This window comes from Pyxicephalus adspersus, chromosome 9, assembly GCF_032062135.1.
Source record: "Pyxicephalus adspersus chromosome 9, UCB_Pads_2.0, whole genome shotgun sequence".
In the NCBI taxonomy this organism is placed as follows: domain Eukaryota; kingdom Metazoa; phylum Chordata; class Amphibia; order Anura; family Pyxicephalidae; genus Pyxicephalus; species Pyxicephalus adspersus.
In genome coordinates, this window is record NC_092866.1 from 53,783,090 (window position 1) to 53,803,511 (window position 20,422).

General features: G+C 37.3%; 1 protein-coding gene across 11 annotated transcripts in view; it reads left to right on the forward strand.

The window, feature by feature from the left end:
* PHF21A (PHD finger protein 21A) overlaps positions 1–20,422 on the forward strand; it is a 79,745-nt gene that overhangs the window by 43,156 nt on the left and 16,167 nt on the right. For 7 of the 11 annotated variants that reach the window (XM_072422054.1, XM_072422056.1, XM_072422060.1 and 4 more), the window contains exons 5-12: positions 9,311–9,523; positions 11,198–11,449; positions 11,564–11,653; positions 12,042–12,326; positions 13,573–13,665; positions 13,752–13,803; positions 14,760–14,839; positions 16,421–16,481. In XM_072422054.1, the coding sequence (XP_072278155.1) occupies positions 9,311–9,523; positions 11,198–11,449; positions 11,564–11,653; positions 12,042–12,326; positions 13,573–13,665; positions 13,752–13,803; positions 14,760–14,839; positions 16,421–16,481 (1,126 nt within the window). The remainder of the gene's footprint in view (positions 1–9,310; positions 9,524–11,197; positions 11,450–11,563; positions 11,654–12,041; positions 12,327–13,572; positions 13,666–13,751; positions 13,804–14,759; positions 14,840–16,420; positions 16,482–20,422) is intronic. The other 4 variants (XM_072422059.1, XM_072422053.1, XM_072422058.1 and 1 more) reach the window with 2 other exon arrangements.

The window sequence follows — 20,422 nt, forward strand, 5'->3', positions numbered from 1 at the left end:
TTAATGAGAGCTGCCGAATCTGTACATTATGAGCTGTATGGTTAATGATTCTAAAATAAATAAATGTTCAGGTCCTTGTAAATTACTTGGAGTTCCTTGACTGCCTGCTCTTGTTTATCTGGGTAGAAATAGATTTTCTTTGCACCCTACTATAGCATTCGTAGATAAAAAGGTTCATTTCAATTTACTTTGTTGCTGCGTTTGCTCGGTGGGTAGGATTGCCTTGTAAGCTTTTTCACTCATGACCTGGTATGAATTATGCATTTGCCCTGGTTTAGCTGAGATGGATCCTCCATCATCCTTCCCCACATATACCTGTGATAATATTCATTCCACTGAATATCTGGTCACGATTTGTTTTTCTTTTTCTTTCTGAAGCCTGCATCCTCAGGATATCAGAATATGCTTCCTCCAGCAAACAGAAGAGCTGAGGTGTTATGTATTTTTTTTTCTTCTTCTTTGGAATCAAGAGACCAGTCAGGTCAAAGAACCCCAGATTAGCACTTTTCTGTTTGGTGGACAGTTTGTATCATTTTGCAGAGTTCCCTGGTGAGCTGCTTTCATAATGAAAGCTACATTTGGTTAAAGGCCTAAAATTATCATAAAGCATTTAAAGGAGAATGAAAGGTTACCAAAGGAAAAAAATAATGCAAAGTATTTAACACTGTGGTCTTCAATAGCAATAAATTTTTTTGATATATCTTACATTTTTTGAATTCCTTCTTGATATAAAGTAACAACGCTTCCTACTTACTGTTGAATTGACACAAGCCGCGTCCATGGATTATCCTAAAAACGTGATGTCACATGATATTTTCAGAAATGTACATTTCCTATACTCACAACTGAGTATAGTAGTAAAGAATGCATCCTTGGCAGCTTTTTATAAGAGCAGCATTCTGTCAATGGGGTGGTGCAGATTCTAGCTGGGAAATCTGCTGATTAAATTGACTGCACAGAAAATACCATTCATGTATTCATAACCTATTGTGGGTATGTTCTTTTTCCATGAGACAATGGGTAGTGGAAGGCCACCATGTGTAATGTTTTGAAGTTACTTTCTGTGGTTCTAGATAGCAGAGGAAACCTTGGATAAAGATTACTCCATTCACCATATACTTTAGATTCAGGACAAAGATAAGGGGGGGGGGGGAGAATTTTAGGATATTTATAAAGATAAGCAGGATTTGTGTCATTTTATTGTATGCTATAGAATCTGTTTAGCTGTTGCAAATTACACGTAACAGATATCTAGACTTTATTAATCAAAATTAAACTTACTTTTTACAGATCCTTTTACTGGCAAGTTGTTGCCAGAAACTGAGCCACTAGTCTGACTTATTAGCCTAACATAACAAGGGGTCAAGGGTTTCAACCTCCCTAGCAGTAACCCCAAATGTGATTCCGGGTGGAAAAAAGTTGCTGAAAGCGGTAACCCTGAGTCACACGCAGGGTAGGTAAACCTTTGGGAAAGATAGTAAATACAGCGCTTACCTGATCCGCCGGCATCCCGCGTTGTCCATCGCTGTGATCCCTGTCTTCTTTCTTCTTCCTCCGGCATCTCCTGCACACGATGAGCCTTTAGGGAGTTCCCGGTGACGTCGGTGCGTGTGTACGTTGCCGGCGGGGCGGGAAATTCAAAATCCATTTGTATTGCATTTAATACAAAATAACTGTATTGAATGCAATACATTGGATTTATATGTGTAAAAGCAGTACATTGTCTCAAGAACATTTATTTTTTCAGTATATATAATAGTATGAGTATAATATAATATAATACTTATATATAATTTTTTTTTACATTTTTTTAAATGTATTATTTTTACATGATTTTCTGTTTCAAACTTAATTATACTCACACTAATATATTATACTGTAAAATAAATTTTCATAAAAAACAATGTACCACATAAATCCAGACAGAAATACGCTAGGGAGGTTAATAAGTTTGCCAGGGTCTGCCTGTCATTTTGATTAATTGCACATTCTGCATACCTATAAGAGGTCAGTTATTGCACAATTGCTTATGAAATGATGTACATTTTGCATGCAAAGATGCTAGCAAGTCCAACTAAAGTTAAAGGTAATTGCTTCTATGCAATGTTTGTATTGGTCAGGTAATAAGTGAATATTAGAAAAGCAGTGGACAGGATTTATGTGTGGCACCTAAATAGGAAGAATAGATGCCAGACTACAGCAATTAAAATGCTCAATACGTCCTGGCAATGTGGATAGGTGCACATCTAAACCGTGGGTTAGAGAGTGCAGCCAATAAGTATGTATTCACCCTTTTTACTCAGTTGTGCTGCAACTATGAACACTTACTTAGCACTGACATTTAAAGTCAGATCTGTCTATATTTATTTGTTTTCATCAGTGGCAATTGCATACAGAGAAAGATTCCCAAACTTGCATTTAAAATAAATAAACTAACAGATTAGCAACTGCAAAGACAACATTAATTTTAATATTTGTCCCCCAGATGGCCTGAAAAGTGTTTTGAGTCAGTCATTGAAGCACCAATGTTTAGACTTCAGATGACCTCTGATTGGAAATCTGTATTTCCTTTGTACATTCAAAACTCCCTCTAGTAGCTGATGATGGCAGGTAAGAGGTCAAACGTAACCTGTTTGTTGCTTTGTTCCTCTACATGCTCACATGATGTAAAACAGCAGTTGGAGGAGGTCCAAATGGGATTACCTATGACCACAGTTGAAGTTCACCCTGCAAAATCTGAAATCTCTCCAGAAAACCATGTGTGATAAGCTTGATCCGTTTGCTAGAAACAACTTTCTGTCTCTGTATGATGTTTGATGATCGTACAGAGACTGGAAAATACTGGATGGTAGTTTCCTCGGTGCAACCTGATTCTTAGCTCATATCCACGATTTGATCTTCAGAGTTTGAGGATTGTAGCTATACAAAGTGAAGGCTCTACTTTGAAACTGAACCCCATACAGTTGGTATAAAAAATAATGAAGTTACTTTTATTTAGAAGTATATTAATTGTATTTAATGTAATATAGAGTATGCTGTATACTGGTTAGTAGAACTAGGAGCCAGATGGCTGTCCCTGTATTCAATGTACATCAGGGGGTGTCAAACTCTGGCCCTCTGGCCAAATCTGGCCCTCAAGGTCCTCCTTTTTTTTTTTTTTGGCCCCCCAAAGAATTCCAAAATGAGCTACATCTGGCCCGCCCCCCGCGTTACCACCTAACATCATCGTTTTCAATACATAGACATTATTCCTGTAAACACATCATGTGTAGCCTAGGCAATGATAACATGGTGCCTGACTACCAGGGGCATTGTGTTTGTTTCAATCCATTAGAGACTGCAATTTTAATATTTAGTGTCAGACAAACTTGTGATGTGAGAGGATGAACAACACACAGCCTGCACAGATGGATAGAAATTAGTCTTTTCAACCCTAAAGTGTGTGTGGATGGGTTCGTTTTTGTTAGTGATGGATGAAGTAGTCAACTTCCTCAAATTTTTTCAATAAATTTCAAGTTTTGCCCTCAACTTGGTTTTTAATTTCGGTCCTCTGTATATTTGAGTTTGACACCCCTGATGTACATGCTGAGGCCAGGGTCCAGGGAGATGACTTTATCTGTATGTTGCAGCACTGATATGAATATGTCTATATTGTCTTGATAGAACTGCGGAAGGGTTGGTGAAGGGACACCCAGAAGTGTTTGTGTAATCACTGAGATTTGTAACAACAATCCCAAACACTGGTCTGAGATGTCAAGGAGCACATCATTTCTGCTATCAGGCTGCAGTAAACAAGCTGTAAACAAGTAACAGCGGGTCAGATATAGGATCACCCTGACCTATCAATCATTTTATATTGCATGGCAACCAAATGCTATAAAACAATAATATTNAATCCCTTTAAGTGATATATAGTAAGATAGAAAAAGAAAGTAGTTGCTGTCTAGTATTTGTGTGTATGAATTAAAGCATTTTTTTTTTTTTTTTTTTTTTTTTTTTTTTTTACACATTAGTTTTATTCACTGACGCAGCATTTTACTACCGTTATTTGCATATATAACTTCCTGTATTTTTTTTTTGTTTTTTTTTTTCAAGTGTTTAGCTAATTGATCAGCTAAATTTTCCACATGTTACTGCAAAAGTAAGTTCTAAGTTTATAGCACTGCTTTGAGCTCCTATAAAATATATGTTTATTTCCTGGCTGACATTATAGGTGAGTTTCTATCAGGTTGTTTAATGTAGGGAGCAGAAAAATAAGCTATTCCAGATTGACATAAAATATTGACTCGCGATTTAAGAAAAAACAAGACACTTTCTATAGTTAAATGTTCATTTCATGCAGAAAATATTCCACTATAAAAAAAATATTGTTTGTGAATGGAGCATTCAGATGTGAAAATGATGGGATAATTCCAAACGCATACACAATGACTTCTGCAGAGATTGTATGTTCCCCTCCCCCTACAAGAACAAGAAGGTGGGGTCATCTTTACTCTGGGGTTTAGGTCTGATTTAATATAGATGACCACTCGTATGCCTTCTTTGTATTTTCCAAATTGATCATTGGTCTTTGCCATTGATAAGTGTCTTTGTCAAGTGACCCATCTGTGTTTCCATAGAAACCTGAGGTTGATGCACTTTTCCCTTTTGTATGAGCTGTTAGTAGGGAGCAAGAAGGGTGGTAAAATCATGCTTGAAGTCTGAGTGACAGGCAGCTGGAGTCTCTCATTATAAGGTTATCCACTGGGGTTTTTTCTTTCTTTCAGCCAAGCCTGGAAAATGTAAACGATGACGGCGTCGGCCTTCGGTGTCACAAATTGAACATTTTTGGTTTGAATATTTGGTCAGACTGAAATTTGGAGAAAGTACTCTTTTTATTTTTTTTATTCACTGAAAACCGCAATATCTGTATTTGTTTTAGGTTGTTAGGCAAGGTTTTTGTGTTGTACAACTCCAGCATTTTTAAATATTTGTAGATTGCCTTGTAATTAAGTTTTGTTTGACTTGGCCCATATATTGGCCCATTGTTATTCAGGGTCTTCTTAGTGCAGCAAACCTTTTCATGGACCCCTGTATATCTCCCATCTGCTTGTGCTGTGGAGTGGTTGACGGCAGCTGGCTAGTTATGTACAATGCTAGTGATTTCAACCAATTAAACTTGAAAATTAAGGTGTTTTTTTTTAAGCTGGAGTATAATTGCAGAAAATAAGAATTTAGTTCAGTAGTGAGAGTCTATACAATTGTGTTTTTTTTCCTACATGACTTTCAGTGCAACTGTTACACTTCCATCAGCAGTGATTTTTTTATTTTTGTGGTTTTATACATAGGCTTTTCTAAGACAGTGAAAGGGTCCAGGAAATCTTTCTTCCATTTTATTGCTGCAAAATTTAGGGTTTTCAAGGATTTCAATAATGAGATCTATTTTTTTTTTCCAAGGTAAATTTCTAAGGCTGTGATTTTTTTGATAAATTAGTTGGTTTGGGCTAGAGAATGGGAAGAGTTAAGAACTGATGATTTTCTTATTTATGTTTTGCCCCAAGGATGATAGGAATTTCATACAGATCTCTTCAGTGTAACAGAAATCTTCCCTTAGACAGTTGTCAACAAAGCTTGTGTCCAAATTACAACATTTCTCATCTATGACTAGAGACTTCTGCAAAGTTTAGTTTTTACCTTCTAATTCAATTTTTCGCTCTATGTGGTTGTTAGGACACATTGTGGGTGAATGTAAACTAATCGGAACACAAGCAAAACAAAAACCAAACTGTTCTCTTCTTTGTCCAAAATGGAAAAAATGTAGGTATACTTTTTTTGTGGCTTTCAACTGTGTATGTCGTAAGAGCTGTGCTTTATTTACAAACGGGATTAGATATGACTACAGCGCACAGAGGAAACATTGCTGAGTCCTATTTCCAGGCTGCCAAAGAGGATTGCTTTTTTATGGCTTCTCCCTTGCAGTTCAAACAGCGAAAATGAAGAATGTCAGATAAACAGACTTCCAAATAAGGCCACATTGTGTGTAACTTCCTATCATTTAATTGTTTTGTCACACCGTTGTCCATCACTGATAAAACTGCCTTTCACTGGAGGCATTGCAATAATGAAGAGGCAAAGTGTATTAAATGTGATGTGTAATGCACTGAATCACTTGCTGCCAGAGTAATGTCCAAGTCATTTATCCTCGTGATTGTGCACTTCATGTATTTCTCTTTCCTCCTTACGTTCATGTATAATTGAGCCGAGCTCGTCTGCAGCGAGTAACAGAGCCGTATTGAGTTTTTGCTTAAGTCTGCACTATTAAAACGTTCCTGTTGTCATCCACGTTGGATTTTCAGACTCCAAAAGGCCTTATCAAATGCAGCCAGTTGGTGCTGCTGTTGTATGAAGGCAGGGGAGCTTCTCGTGTGGAAAGTTAATGGAGCATAATTATAAAGGAAGACGAATTGTTAAACCACTCTACTCCTAATACCTGCGCTGTGAGTGGAAAGTGGTTTCCTCTTTTGTATAGCGTTAAGTATATGTGCAACAATCAACCTCTAAAAAGCTGCTCTGACCCTAATGTTCTTTCATTCGTAAGGCTCGCTATTGGAAAAAAATATTGTATTCTGGCAACAACATGCAGATAATACCTGTAATGAAAATAGTGTGTGTTTCCATTTTGCATTAGGTTACTTGTGTATGGTGGTGTTTTATACCTATTTTATGAAGTAAAATGCACACAAGAGCTATTCTATCTCTTAAATCAGTGTTTATTACTTCTGAATTGACAAACAATGCCTAATAATATTATTACAATGTACTTAATATGGTTCAGTTCATAACGGGCTTCTAGCTGTATTTTAGTTTGTTTTAAGTTTTGGAAACCTGTACACTGTTCTGTGCTTCTTATCCCATGTAGAGATCCTAAATTCTGTAAAGAGAAAAAAAAAAGGAATGATCTCTCATTGGTTGTCATTGCTGTACCTGTTGTTGGTTTGGTGCTTATTATTCTCCTTGTATTTTTATGGACAATGGAATTTTTCCAACCTATCTCATCTAGTTTGTCTGATCTATCTATTCTTTTGACTCTATACTAAGTATCAATTGCCTTTGTCCATCATATTCAGAATTAAGCTATTTATGGTAAATTCAATGAAACAATCGAACAGACTGATGGAATGGGAATGTTGCGTTTGGCCACCCTTTGCTCACTTGTCACCACACTCAGACGAGTGGTGACCTTTTAAATCTATAGGTAAGGAGGTGCATGCATGTAATGTGGGTTCACAACAAATTTAATTTAATTTGCATCCATCTGCTATACAGCTTCTGTGTCAAATGTGTATGTAGATATTTACTTTCGTGATAACAGTGTAATGAATTGAATGTTAGCATACTTGCCTTGCAGAGATAGGTACTTGGTTTAAATCCCACTAGAATTATTTTGTGCAAGGGGTTTGATGTTTTATGGGCCCAATTAGCTTCTAGACTAAACTGGCCCTACAGGGGTTGGGGCATAAATTAAAAAAAACAAAAAACCCTGTGTTTGCATTTCCTACTTCTTCATAGAATTGTCGTGTGTGTGTGTGTGTGTGTGTGTGTGTGTGTGTAAATTATACACAAACACATATACCTCAGAACTTGTTACACAGTTAACTGATGTGGAACATGAGGCTCATTTTGTGCTTCACAGTAACATCACCCGTTTAATGCCTCTCAGCCCTCTGTCTCTGTTCTATCTTCTTTTCATAAATTGTTAACGTTGCAGGAGAGAAATCACAGGATCAGGTCTTTCGTTTTGTTCCACATAGGGCTTCAGGCAAGCAAGCCAGCTGACCACCCTCTGTAAATACCCAGCCCAAGTCTGCGAGCTGACTTACATTCATTATCTCTGCATTCAGATGTGAGATTTGTTTTTCAATCTGCTTCCAAGGAAAATTTGCTTGCATATTTGTTCTGTTTGTGAAGATTTTGCTTCATTTCGGAGCAGCAAGAAGGATGGGGGGGGGTAGAAAATGTGATTCATTTTAACTCCTGCCGTCACAATTTATCTTCTGATTGGACTTCTCTTGTTAAAACCATCTGGCTTTATCATTCTTATAGCAGCCTGCATCCTACTGTTCCCTTCTGCTGAGCCACAGTAGGCTGAAAGAGGGTTTGTATTGTTGTGGAAGCTTACACGTCAGTCAGGAGTTCAGTAAGGCTATTAGGCCTCTGTATACTAAGAAACTTTTGCTAAAAGAATAAATGTTCTTGTTCCCTCTATAGTACCTGTGCAGCCCCCTATTCAAAGATTTCTTTGGCAAGTGACAGCTGGCTGGCACCACAGCCTGCTTACATTGCCAGGCCTCCTCCATCTATATTGCCTTTATTTTTCTTCTTCATCTTCAATGTGTTCCTATATCTCTCCGCTGCAGCCACGGAGTCTCTTTCTCAGCGTGAAGATGCTCGATGACAATCTGCACAGTCCTTAATTGAACTCTTTTTCTGGAAGTTCTGCAAGTGTTTTGTAGGATGTAATGATTTGAACTAAGATATTTTGTAAACAGCTGGTCCATATCTGATAATACATATTGGCTTGCAAGTTTTTATTGAAGGTTTTAAAAAAATTAAAACAAATCTATTACTACAATAATGTATACCAATCTATCGCCACACTTTTGGCAAAGTTTTTGTCTTTGCTGCGCTATTGCAATTGTACCCTGGCTTTCTCCAATCTGCAGAGTGTGTGTTGTATTGTAACAAAGATGTATGACTTTTTTTTTTGGACCAAGTGAGTGTTAGAACAATTACTGATATATGTCAAAAGATAAGCTGTTGGCAGTAAGGTTGATAACATAAGATAAAGCCCATTGGGTAACATAGAGTGGTAAGTAACAGAATTTCCACTTGCAAAACACGTTGAAAATTATGGGCCCAGCTTCTCCCATCTGCTCCCTACATTACCTTTCAGGGCAGGAATGATGGGAAAGGCTATGATGTCATTTGACTGATAGTCTGCTGGGACTGCTGATATCACATCTAAAATTGCAGCATAGGTAAATAACATAAAATAAAGTAAATGCACATGTAATTGTATGGAACGATTTTGTTGAATTGTTCTACAGACAGTTCATTTTAAACTAATGTAATGTGGATCCTTTACACTCTGGAAAAAAAATACACTAACCTAATTAAATTCTCCCTGCTATCAATGTGGTCCTGGGTGGTTGGCCTTTATAAAGTCGCTTTTTCTGTCAAAGGACATAACTAGCATAATGTATGTTAAGTGCTGCAATCATAATGCTGATTTAATGGTGAGTGTAACATACTGTCATCTTGTGTATTGCAGAAACTTGTAGTGGAACAGCTTCGGAAGAATCTCATAGTGAAACAGGAACTCCCAGACAATAAACTTCTCATTCAACCTCTGCTCCAACTAGAAAGCAAACCGCCAATACCACAAGTGCAGCAACAAACACATCAAATACAACTTCAACAGCTCCAACCCCAGCAGGTTACCCAAACATCTGCAACACCTCTTCCAGGCCTGAGTGGCGCACAGGTGAGTACAGAATCCTGTGGGTTCAAAGATTTTAATGCAATTATGTATAATATGTACTGGCACTAAGTGAGAAAATTCCAAAAGTCTGTAGCAATGAACTTTGCTAAATTTTGCAACCCTCATCGGCTTTGGATTAAGGACAGAGGTTCTTAGTTGAGCCACTGTGGGTGAACAGACACGTTGTCACATGAGAACCACTTCACGTAAGCAGAGTGTAATGGATAGGTGATGATAGTGGATGTTTTCAGACTTGTTGCTTCATCCTCCTGTAAAATCATGTTAAATGTTACTTTAAGGTATTGTATTTACACATGTTTACAGCACCCTCTCCTTCATACCTCAAGGTCTTCAATTCATTTCCTTTAACAATGTAAGATACATGCAGTAACAAAAAAAGGCATTTGTACCAGTGAATGGAATGCTGAGATGTTCAGTTTTTATTAACCTTTTTTGTGGTCTATATTAAATTTGCTAACCAGTTGTTCTGTGACTGTAGAGGTCTGTGAGAAAATGTTGTTGAAAGGACATCCAGTAACTTCATAAGAGACTTGTTTCTGGAAATAACTACAGTCAGCGTGGGTGTTAGATCTTCACATTCTGTGTGATAACATTCTTTTTTAAATAGGATCTGTGATTGTTGGCAGGGAATTACTTTGCTATTACTTTAATTATCAGCACTTTCAGATCCAGAATCTAATGAATTGAGTTAAGGCCAAACATACATGAAGTAACTTTTTAGGGGTGTGACAGAGTAGGTTTCAAGTGGTCTTCTCTTCTTCTTGTAATTTTTAATATATATATATATATATATATATATATACAAACAAATAAACAAACACGCAGAAGCTGATATGTGACCTTATAGAGTTAGGACTTGCTCTGGTAATCCAGTATTGGAAATGAGTGTTTAGTAATTTTATGTATTCTACATTTTGTATCTGTTACAAGTTATTAAAAGTTGTAGTTTTTATATTTTATAGGATGTTTTGGTGGATACAGTAGTACGTATAGCTAAAGTCCAGCTTTTTATATAACATTTTTTGTGATTTACACTTATTAGTCAAAAGACAAATTTGTGCTATCCCTCCCTTGTTTAAAATAGGAAAAACATTTACATTTAGCAGCCAGTTGGATTCAATGTTTTTGTGCCAGACAATTCGTACAGTGGCTAAACATTGGGGTACACTGCCATTAACTTTATGTGCAGATGTGTTTACTTTGTTAAAAAAAAATTGAGATTTAAAATCAATCATCAAAATCTTAAAAATGTTTAAAATGACAAGTTTACATTACCTTGTACTGCATTAATATCTAATTTTGAGGTTTTTCGTTTGCTGACTCGAGTACTCAAAGTGTACTTATTTACACAAGGTGGATTTTGCTCAGTGTCTTATGTTACTTATGTGAAGGCACTTGGTTGTATATAATTCATTTGGGGTTTACACATATAGTGAATACTTGGACAGTTGAGACTTCTACAATGTTTTCCAAAATGATTGAAAAGAAAAACATTATAACATTTAGTAAGAATTTGTTTGCAGCCCACAGTGGGAAGCGGTAATTCATGAGAATGCGTTATTATAATAGTGTTTGTGTTCATTCTGTTGCACTTTTTTTTTGTATTAAGGTGCACCCTACATGTAGTGATTTTTGATCTTTTGTGTTTTGTGTCAGAAGACTGTGGCCACAGCCTCTATGATCACGGCAAAGACTCTACCTCTTGTGTTAAAAGCTGCAGCAGCATCTATGCCCACTTCAGTGATAGGGCAAAGGCCAACCATCGCCATGGTGACTGCCATCAACAGCCAGAAAGCAGTTATCGGCTCCGATGCCCAAAGCACTGCAGTCAACCTGCAGACAACTAACAAAGTCGCCAATCAGGGAACTGAGACTTTCCAGATAGTGGCAAAAAATGCAGTTACTTTGGTGAGTAATAGGTCTGGTATTTTGTCAGTTTGTTTTTAGTCATTTATTTTTAATGATTTGTTTTTATTTGTCTAAGGGTGCTTCATTTTTTATTTAATGAATATTTTTTTACAGCAGGTCCAGGCAACTACTTCCCAGCCTATCAAAGTTCCCCAGTTCATTCCTCCTCCTCGACTAACTCCCCGTCCAACATTTCTTCCACAAGTAAGTTTAACTTTAGGCTCCTATTAAAATGGTAATGCATTCTTTACAACAGACTATGTGTATGTTAAGAACTACTCCACCATTTCAGCTTTCTTTGCCACCTGCTTTTAAGATTATGAATAAGTATCACATTTTATTTGTCTGAGTTTGCAGGTGCCAGAGAAAGGTACAGTAAAATATTGTGGTGACTTTTCCTTTGTAAATTGTAAGACTGTCCACACAGGGTGGCGAATCTTAAGTTAAAAAAAGCTATACTTTTCGCCTGTAAGAGCTTTCCTCAAAAAGAAAGACTATTATAGTTTGCCTTCTTTTTATCTAGTCATTTTTAGGCACTGAAGGTTTTGTCTTCTTGGTATTGATTTCTTTTTTTTTTATGTATTATTTACAGGTGCGGCCAAAGCCAGCAGCACAAAACAACATTCCCATTGCCCCTGCTCCTCCCCCCATGCTTGCAGCTCCACAGCTCATCCAGCGGCCAGTCATGCTAACCACAAAAATAACCCCCACCTCCCAGAATTCCATCCATCCTGTACGCATTGTGAATGGGCAGCCCACAGCCATTTCCAAAGCCTTCCCCACAGCACAGCTTACTAGTATCGTCATAGCAGCACCAGGTACGAGACTGGCAGCTCCGCAGACTCTGCAACTTCCGAAACCAAACGTGGAGAAGCAGGTAAAAGTCCATGGTCATCTGTTTGTTCAGAAATCATGTAAAACCCAAATGTTGCCATTACACACAGCCAAAACATTTTTTCTGTTTGAATATTAGTTAGGGACTATGTTGGCTTTAGTTTGTTTGACCCCCTAAAGAGCTTTATCGACTCTGTTTATCCTAGTGATCATTGTTGCTGTGACAGAAAGTAATGGGTTGTCCAAATTTTTACAATGGTCAATATCTTTGATGGGGACATCTTTTCTGGTGACTAGGTGGGGTTCCTCTCACCTCTTGATATATTTTTGTGAAGTTGGATCTTGTCATGGGATACACACACACTAATACACACTTATTAATAATAACAACTGTGGCTCTTCTGTATTCGCCCTCTAAATACAGTACACTAGGGTGTACCATATTCCTACTGGATGATGGTAGACTTATCCATTGACTAAATGGTAAGAATATATCTTCCCATTCTTACAATGTATTGTCCCTTATCCACAAATTGGATGTTTCTTCAGTACATTTTTTTATGTCTACGGGACACAAAGTTACAGAAAATAAAAGTTTTGCATACCTCTTTATCCTTTGGCCAAATATAAAATTGTTTGTGGGAATTACTAATGACTTGTAACAGCTCTTGTTCCAATTCCTGGACAGGGCAGAGCTTGCTTTCACCAAGAAAATCCCACCTAGAAGTTTGCTGGAAGTAAAAAGTAGCTCTCTTTTCCTTATGCTTAATTTGCAGTATGTTTTACAATAGTAAATAGTACAAAAGAACAATAGTAAAATTGGAGTAGCTGTTACTAGACTATGATAGGTTCTTTTTTAATTTGCATTGGAACTGTAGCTTGTACTTTTCTACAGGTTACTTTGTTGCGCTGATATAACTCGCTCTGATTTCAATGAACACTAAGCTTGTATTCTAGTTCTTTCAATTAAAGAAGCTGAACATCACATGTGGGCCAATACCTAGGGTGGTCTTCACACATGTGCGGGTTGTCTAGGAATGCTTACTTCGGCTTTTACTCCTACCAAAAGCCTGCCCACTTCTACAATGAGAACTAAGAGCTCTTGAGAAGAATACTGAGGCAGAGCGCTGTGGTGTTTTCAGGAAGCTATATACTACCTGTAAAAGGCAAAATGTAGGCAGAATAAACTGAAATCAAAGAAGGATGTACACTGGCAGCTGTGGGTCACTATCACCACCAATTCTGTGTGGAGTTGTACCAAATGCTGATGGCTTTGTTTTTTCTTCTAGACAACTAAAACTCAGGTGGAACCAGAGAAGCCAACTGAAAACAGTACGACAGTGCCACCTGCCCCTAAGCCAAAACGAGAGGAGAACCCACAGGTAAGGTTACAAATGAAGCATCCAGGAAAGTTCTGCTATGGTCCCAACAATGTAGTAAAATGTATTCTCCTTTCTTTTTTTCTTAGAAACTCGCCTTCATGATGGCACTAGGTTTGCTTACGCATGACCATTTAGAGGGTAAGCCCACTGCAAGTATTTAAGCAAGCTTTGTTGTATGTTCCTTCCCTTTCTTGTCTTACAGAGATTGCTGACTCTTTCACCTTGTTAATGATTTTATAAACATCCATACTGAGCAAGTGCAGAAGCAACCCAGTATTTTGGGAATTCCCTTAATCCCTTTAAAGAACCTGTAGTAGATATGTAGAAATGTAAAACTGTCATGAAAGAAAAACGCAATAGAAGTTCTTAGCCTTTTCAACTGTATTTAACAAAAACATTTTTAACTGGCGTTCTGATTTTCGATAGGGGGGCAGTTCAGCTTGATGAAAGCGCTATGCGTTTTTCCTGGCTCTGTTCCTACTGATCTTGGGGGTAGCAAAGGACAGGGAGACTCAAGCCCACACCTAAGTGCTCTTGTGTGTATGTGTGCAGTCCTGAGACACATGATTAATCATACAGTAATATGATATTTAGCACTTCACTTATTTAGGTTTTGGTAAATGTTATATTTAAAACTGATCTGTAGCATGCAAACTCGTTTACTGATCTCTTGAACAGCAAGGGTTAACTCATGTTTAGTGCAGGGGGGTTAAAAGGAAAAATGCTTACCTTATTCCTCATTACCAAATTGCCTATTCTGCAGTGTAGTTGATGTCAGATTGGCCACAAGTGGCTTAGAAATGTGACATTGGGCTCATTCACACAGTAGGGAAAACTACTGCAGAATTGAGGAATAAGGTAAGTATTTCTGCTTTTCCTGTACACCCTAGACTAAACACAGGTAATTCTTATGTGCTGGGTACTTTAGAAATGGTAACCTATTAGCAGAGTTTTAGAGTTAAGTTTACTTTTATGCATTAGTGTACCCAATAATAGGATCATTATTTCCAATTATGGCACTATATCATAACATGCTGGATATTTTTTTTTTCAAATTTTTATTTATTTTTTCCCTTTGTCTCTCTGACTGTCAGAAATTCAAAGTAAAAGACAAGAGAGGAAAAGAAGAACAACCGCCAATCCAGTGTACAGTGGGGCAGTATTTGAACCAGAGGTGGGTGTTTTGTGAATGTGATTTATCCCTTGTTTATCTAGCATTTTTTGTGCAGTTTTTATTAGCAAATAAAACTGGAATGTGGGTGGCTGTGTAATTCCCTTCACTGTTAATGCACCTATTAGACTCATCTGACTTAATTTTAACACATTCAAAGATATTTCCAATGTGTTATGTGCGAGTACATGCACAAGCGTGAATTGTTGCATTTTGTATGTGTGCTTTTTTCCTCATTCTAAACATACATGAGTTTCTAAATTGTATTGAAAAAGGAACTAAAGTAAAAACAAAAAAAAAGTCACTAACCTTTACGTCCAATCTCTTTGGAGCTGTCTTCCATCTGGTTTTTTTATTGTCCTGGTTTCTAGCTTTGCTCCAGTGTAGGAAGCGCCAGGCTTCATTTTTTTTTTTTTTTTTTTTTTTTAATGACTGAAAAGCTCCTTCTGTGCAGGACCGGTCTGAGCAGTCTGAAGCCTCTTGGAATTCGTGACATCTGTATTTCAGGAGGGGCATTTTACTTTTGTTAAATGGCATTTAATAAAAAGAAAAACAAAACAAACCCTTATATTTGAAGTACAATGGTGATAGGTCCCTGTTACTTTATATAGAAGGGTTATCTACCCTTTATAGGAAGGGTTATCTACCCTTTATAGGAAGGGTTATAGGTCAACCATTTTTATTTTCGTATTATAATTTCTTTGGGGTTAGTATAATGGGAAAGCTTGAAACTCACATCAGGTTTTTTAATATTTGTCTCTTCTAAGAGGATTTCCTATTTTACCTAGTATAGATGATCAGCTTTACCGGAAGAGAAATAACAATACTACCATTGATTTACATAAATTGTGCAGGTGAATTGGTCAGGTACATCAAAAGACACAGAATTGTTATTTCTTTGAAAAATCTCTGAATTACTCTTTTAACCTCCTGGGTGGTTCATTTCTGTCCAAATTGGAATGTCTAAAAGCGGTACATTGTTTTATATGAAAATTTATTTCACAGTATATTAGTATGAGTATAATAAAGTTTGAAACACAAAATCATGTAAAAAAATAATAAATTAAATAAATTAAAAAAATAAATATATTTTATACTCATACTATTATATTACACTGTAAAATACATTTTCATGAAAGTGTACTGCTTTTACACATATAAATCCACTGTATTGCATTCAATACAGTTATTTTGTATTGAATGCAATACAAATAGATTTGAAATTCCCGCCGCGCCCCGAACGGAACATCCGTACGCACTGATGTCACTGGGAACTCCTGGTGACTTATCGGATGCAGAGGGCGCCGGGCAGAGGAAGCGAGAAGACGGGGATCGTGGAGAAGGACGCGGGCGGATCAGGTAAGGCTCTATTTACCATTGTTTTCTATTGTTTCACTCGGGGTTACCACTCGGGGAGTTATTATAGGTTTGAACTTTGGCAGCATTATTACTAATACTTCTACTATCTTTAACTTTATAAGCACCCAATCAGAGGTTCTAAACATTTTTGTTAGGGTGAATGCTTCCTTGTTTTAGAAAGTGGATAAGGAAAATATCAGTTTGACTGTTTTTATTTACTTGCAGCGCAAGAAGAGTGCAGTGACGTACTTGAACAGCACAGCGCATCCAGGGACGAGGAAGAGAGGTATCTTGCACACTCTGTGCTATCTACTTCACTTTCCTCTTGCTCTTTATCTGTTGCTTTGTCCCACCATTGTGTACTTTCTGCAGCAGTAATGGGGCCTGAATGAATTTGTGTGATTGTGCTGGTCTTGTGCTACTAACAATGTTACACTGTGCTTAAAGGCAAATTGTCATTAGGTAAAATATGGGTGTGAGAAACTTCAAAGGGAAACGTGATCTCTGGAAACCTTGTTGGCATACTAGTTAATGGGACATTGAGGTCAGATACAGTGTGGCTAAATAGCTATATGCAGCCTGGGAGGGAGAGGATGTCTGCATCTATATATAGGTGATTACATAGATATAAGGCTTTTTTATCAATATATGTTGATATTTATGTTTCTAGATACAATTTTAGAATAGAAAACTTTTATACACTAAGTAAATGTTTTCTTGCATATATTTTAACAAAGATCAGGATAAAATAATTTTCATGGAGATATCAATATACTTCTTCTTGGTGTATTCACTGGTGAAACCAGGAGAAATTTATAAAGCCAAGATCAGTATAACTCCAGCAACAGTGATGAAACATGTGTTGGTAACATTCAAGACCAAATATAGTATTTCAGTCAGTGAGATCTTGGGGGGGCCTATGCAAAAAAAACAACCATGATTTATATTTAGTATATGTACTTTACCCCTTTCTCATGCGACAGCCTGAGTACCTTATAATCAACTAGGGTTCAGGGGAAACATACATATGTGCCTAATATTTGGAATTGCAGACGTTGCTCTGAGGCTGCCTTGCAGTCCATGGTAGTGGGCAGGAATAAGGATGGTAAATTTAATCATCAGAAGGTGTCTTTTACACAACAGACATCAGCTAGCGCCGTATTTTACAGGGAAGAAGCTGCCATAGTACCTGCTTCTCATACAGTTTACATTGGGTGCTGCATATCATGACTTTGTCCCAAAAACTTGGTACACCTCACCAGTGTTTGCAAGCAGTGTCAGAGCAACTTCTAAATGTTAAAAAATGATTCACAGCTGGTGTTGTCATGGTTGGGTGCATTTAGCTCACACACTTGGCTGTCATTGGGAAACCATACTACATACCTAGTGTAAAAGGGGAACAGAAGGTGTTGTTTTCCCCTATGACTTCATTAAATTTAAATAAAGATCAACTGAACTCCCCAGGTGTGAAGAGAAAGTTTCAGCACCATGGATAGTTCTCTCTGGTACTTTTAATGCCATAACTGCTACTACTAAAAGCAGCTACTTTTCTATGTCATTATTTGGTTGTACATTCCTGGAGTACATATAAATGTTTTGTTTTTTTTAATTAGTTATAAATACTCTTTTAATTTTAAAAACATTCCTTTTGCTCAATTATAAAGAAGTAATGCTATTTCCAACCACTAGAGGGTGAAGTTCTGATTCATTAGATACAAACTATTTACACTATTACTGTTCTCACATGGATCAGTGTTCATACTTTTCCTAGTCTCTAATGTATTGCCTATTAAAGTACCCAGAGGTATTAACTATTCTGACTGGTTTGAGCCAGGCAAAACTACAAATATCATAAATTTAGTTACCAGCTAATACCTCTAGCTGACATTTTAGTTACGATCATTCATCCAAGATGGCTTTTTACAGTTACGGTTTTAGCCCTTTCCATTATTTTAATGAATATATATTGGCTTACACTATAGGGACAAAAGTTTGTGGACAACTATTAAAATTCCTGAGATTTATCCATTTAAACGTGGAAAGACATTTTAGCAATGGGTCGACTCCTTTAGGCTCAAGGCAATTATTTAAAGAAATCCTTTTTCTATTCTGGCATGACAGTGCTCCTGATCTCAAAGCCCTGGCTTTATGGTGGAAATGCTTGATTGACTTTTCCAGATCTCTAACCTCAACCCTACTGCACACCTTTGTTATAAAGTAAAATGCAGAATACAAAACAAGTTCTCTCAACCAACATCACTAACTGATATCATGCTTTTTTTTGGCTGAATAGGCACAAATTCCCACAGATGCATTTTTTAATATTCCTGTAGAAAACCTTTCCAGAGAAGGGGCTGATCTAGTCATAAAGAAGGCAACTCCATATAAATGCCTAAGGCTTTAGAATGTCCAAAAACCTCAAATACCTGTGACTGTCAGGTCTCCACTAACTTTTGGTCATATGGTGTAGGTGATTTGAGTGCACATGTTCATCCTTTGGTATGTGTCCTCAAAATTGCTATAAATTCATACCTTTAACAAAGTCTGTAGTCGTGATAGATTTTTTTTAATAACATAAGTATTACTAATATTCCAAGTTACTTAATGCAGCTTGTAAATTCAGTTTCTTTTGATTGTGTTCTGTGTCTTTTTCTGCAGTTTAGTTTTGTTTTTGCATTTATTCAGGGCAGTTTTCTCTGCAAGTAGGTGTGCTCGCTCACACAGGAACAACACAGCAGGTGTTTCTCTTAAGCGTTTTATTGTTCATATTTGCTTTTTAGGACTTGCTGCCAGTTAGTATTAAATGAAATGCTTCTCCATCTCCACCACACAGATCTTATTTTTTATCTATTTATTCCTTCCTGGAGAGACACTGCACCTGCTGTTTTCTGTTTGTCCTGTATGTCATGACTTATTAGGCAAATACCCGCACCCAAGGCTGAATTTGTAAGGCTTCTGGATCACCTATTTTTAACTATTCTTAAGTATAGCAAAGGTAGACTACACTTTCCTCTAGTACACAAAACAGATCTCTGGAAACTGCTGGGAACCTACTTCTGTGCAAAGATCACAAAGTGTTACTATTCATTGCGATCCATCAGATAGTATAAAGCAGGGGTGTCAAACTTAAATACACAGTGGGCCAAAATTAAAAACTTAGACAAAGTCGCGGGCCAAACGTGAAACTGAAAAAGCACCGTTACTACAATTCCCTGCGTCAAGAAAACCAATGGGGGCCACGCATAGGCAAAGAGGCCGCTGGTTTATAGACGCGAGTAATGCCGCTACTACAATTCCCGGCATTACTTGCGTCTATAAAACAGTCCAATGCGGGTCCACACATAGGCAAAGAGGCCTCTGGTCTATAGACGGGAGTAATGCCGGGAATTGTAGAAGCGATGCTATTTCAATGCAGCGGCTGGCCAGCTGCAATTCATATTTAGGATTCCTTTGGGGGCCAAAAAAAGGACGTTGTGGGCCAGAGTTTGACACCCTTGGTGTAAAGATTGCCTAAATAACTTTTATCAATGGCTCATAAAGTAGTTTATTTATGCTGCCAGATCTTTAACCCACTTTTAATTAACTGCAAATAGCTGCAGTTGTATTTGGCTATTTTCTAAATCCCCCAGAAAACATAAATTTTCTTAGGCATTAACTTAAATAGGCTGGGAAGGAGAGCGTTTATTAGCTTTAAACATGGCAGCTTAGCTAATTAAAGCATGAAATAGTTAAAAATGTGGTTTGAAAAACTATTTAGAGAATTATAGAATGCCTGAGCAAGGGAACATATTTTTTTTAAAATTTGAAAACACGTTTTTTTAAATTTGAAAACGTTAATTTAGGTTAGCCAATAAAGGCTTTTACTTGAAGTTTACATTTTATATATTCATGCTAGTTTTTAAAAAATCTGACTAGCATTTTCCTAATGACTAAGGTTATGTATAAATGTCAGATGATTCTCGTTCGATTCTCGCCTCGGGTTGTATCGGATGAGAATGAGACATATGACCGCAGCCGGCCAACGTCGTTCATGGATCCATCCTGGCGGATCCACGAACGATTGAAAGATGAACGATCACAGTGGAAACGAAGGGAATAGAGCACAGTGGGGTGCCGCTCGCTTGTTCCCCCACCCCTCCCTAGAGCGGAACGGGGATGTATGTACACTGCTCATTTATGCATCTTTCAGTCTTTTGTCATTTGGAAATGATCATGAAAGATTTTTTC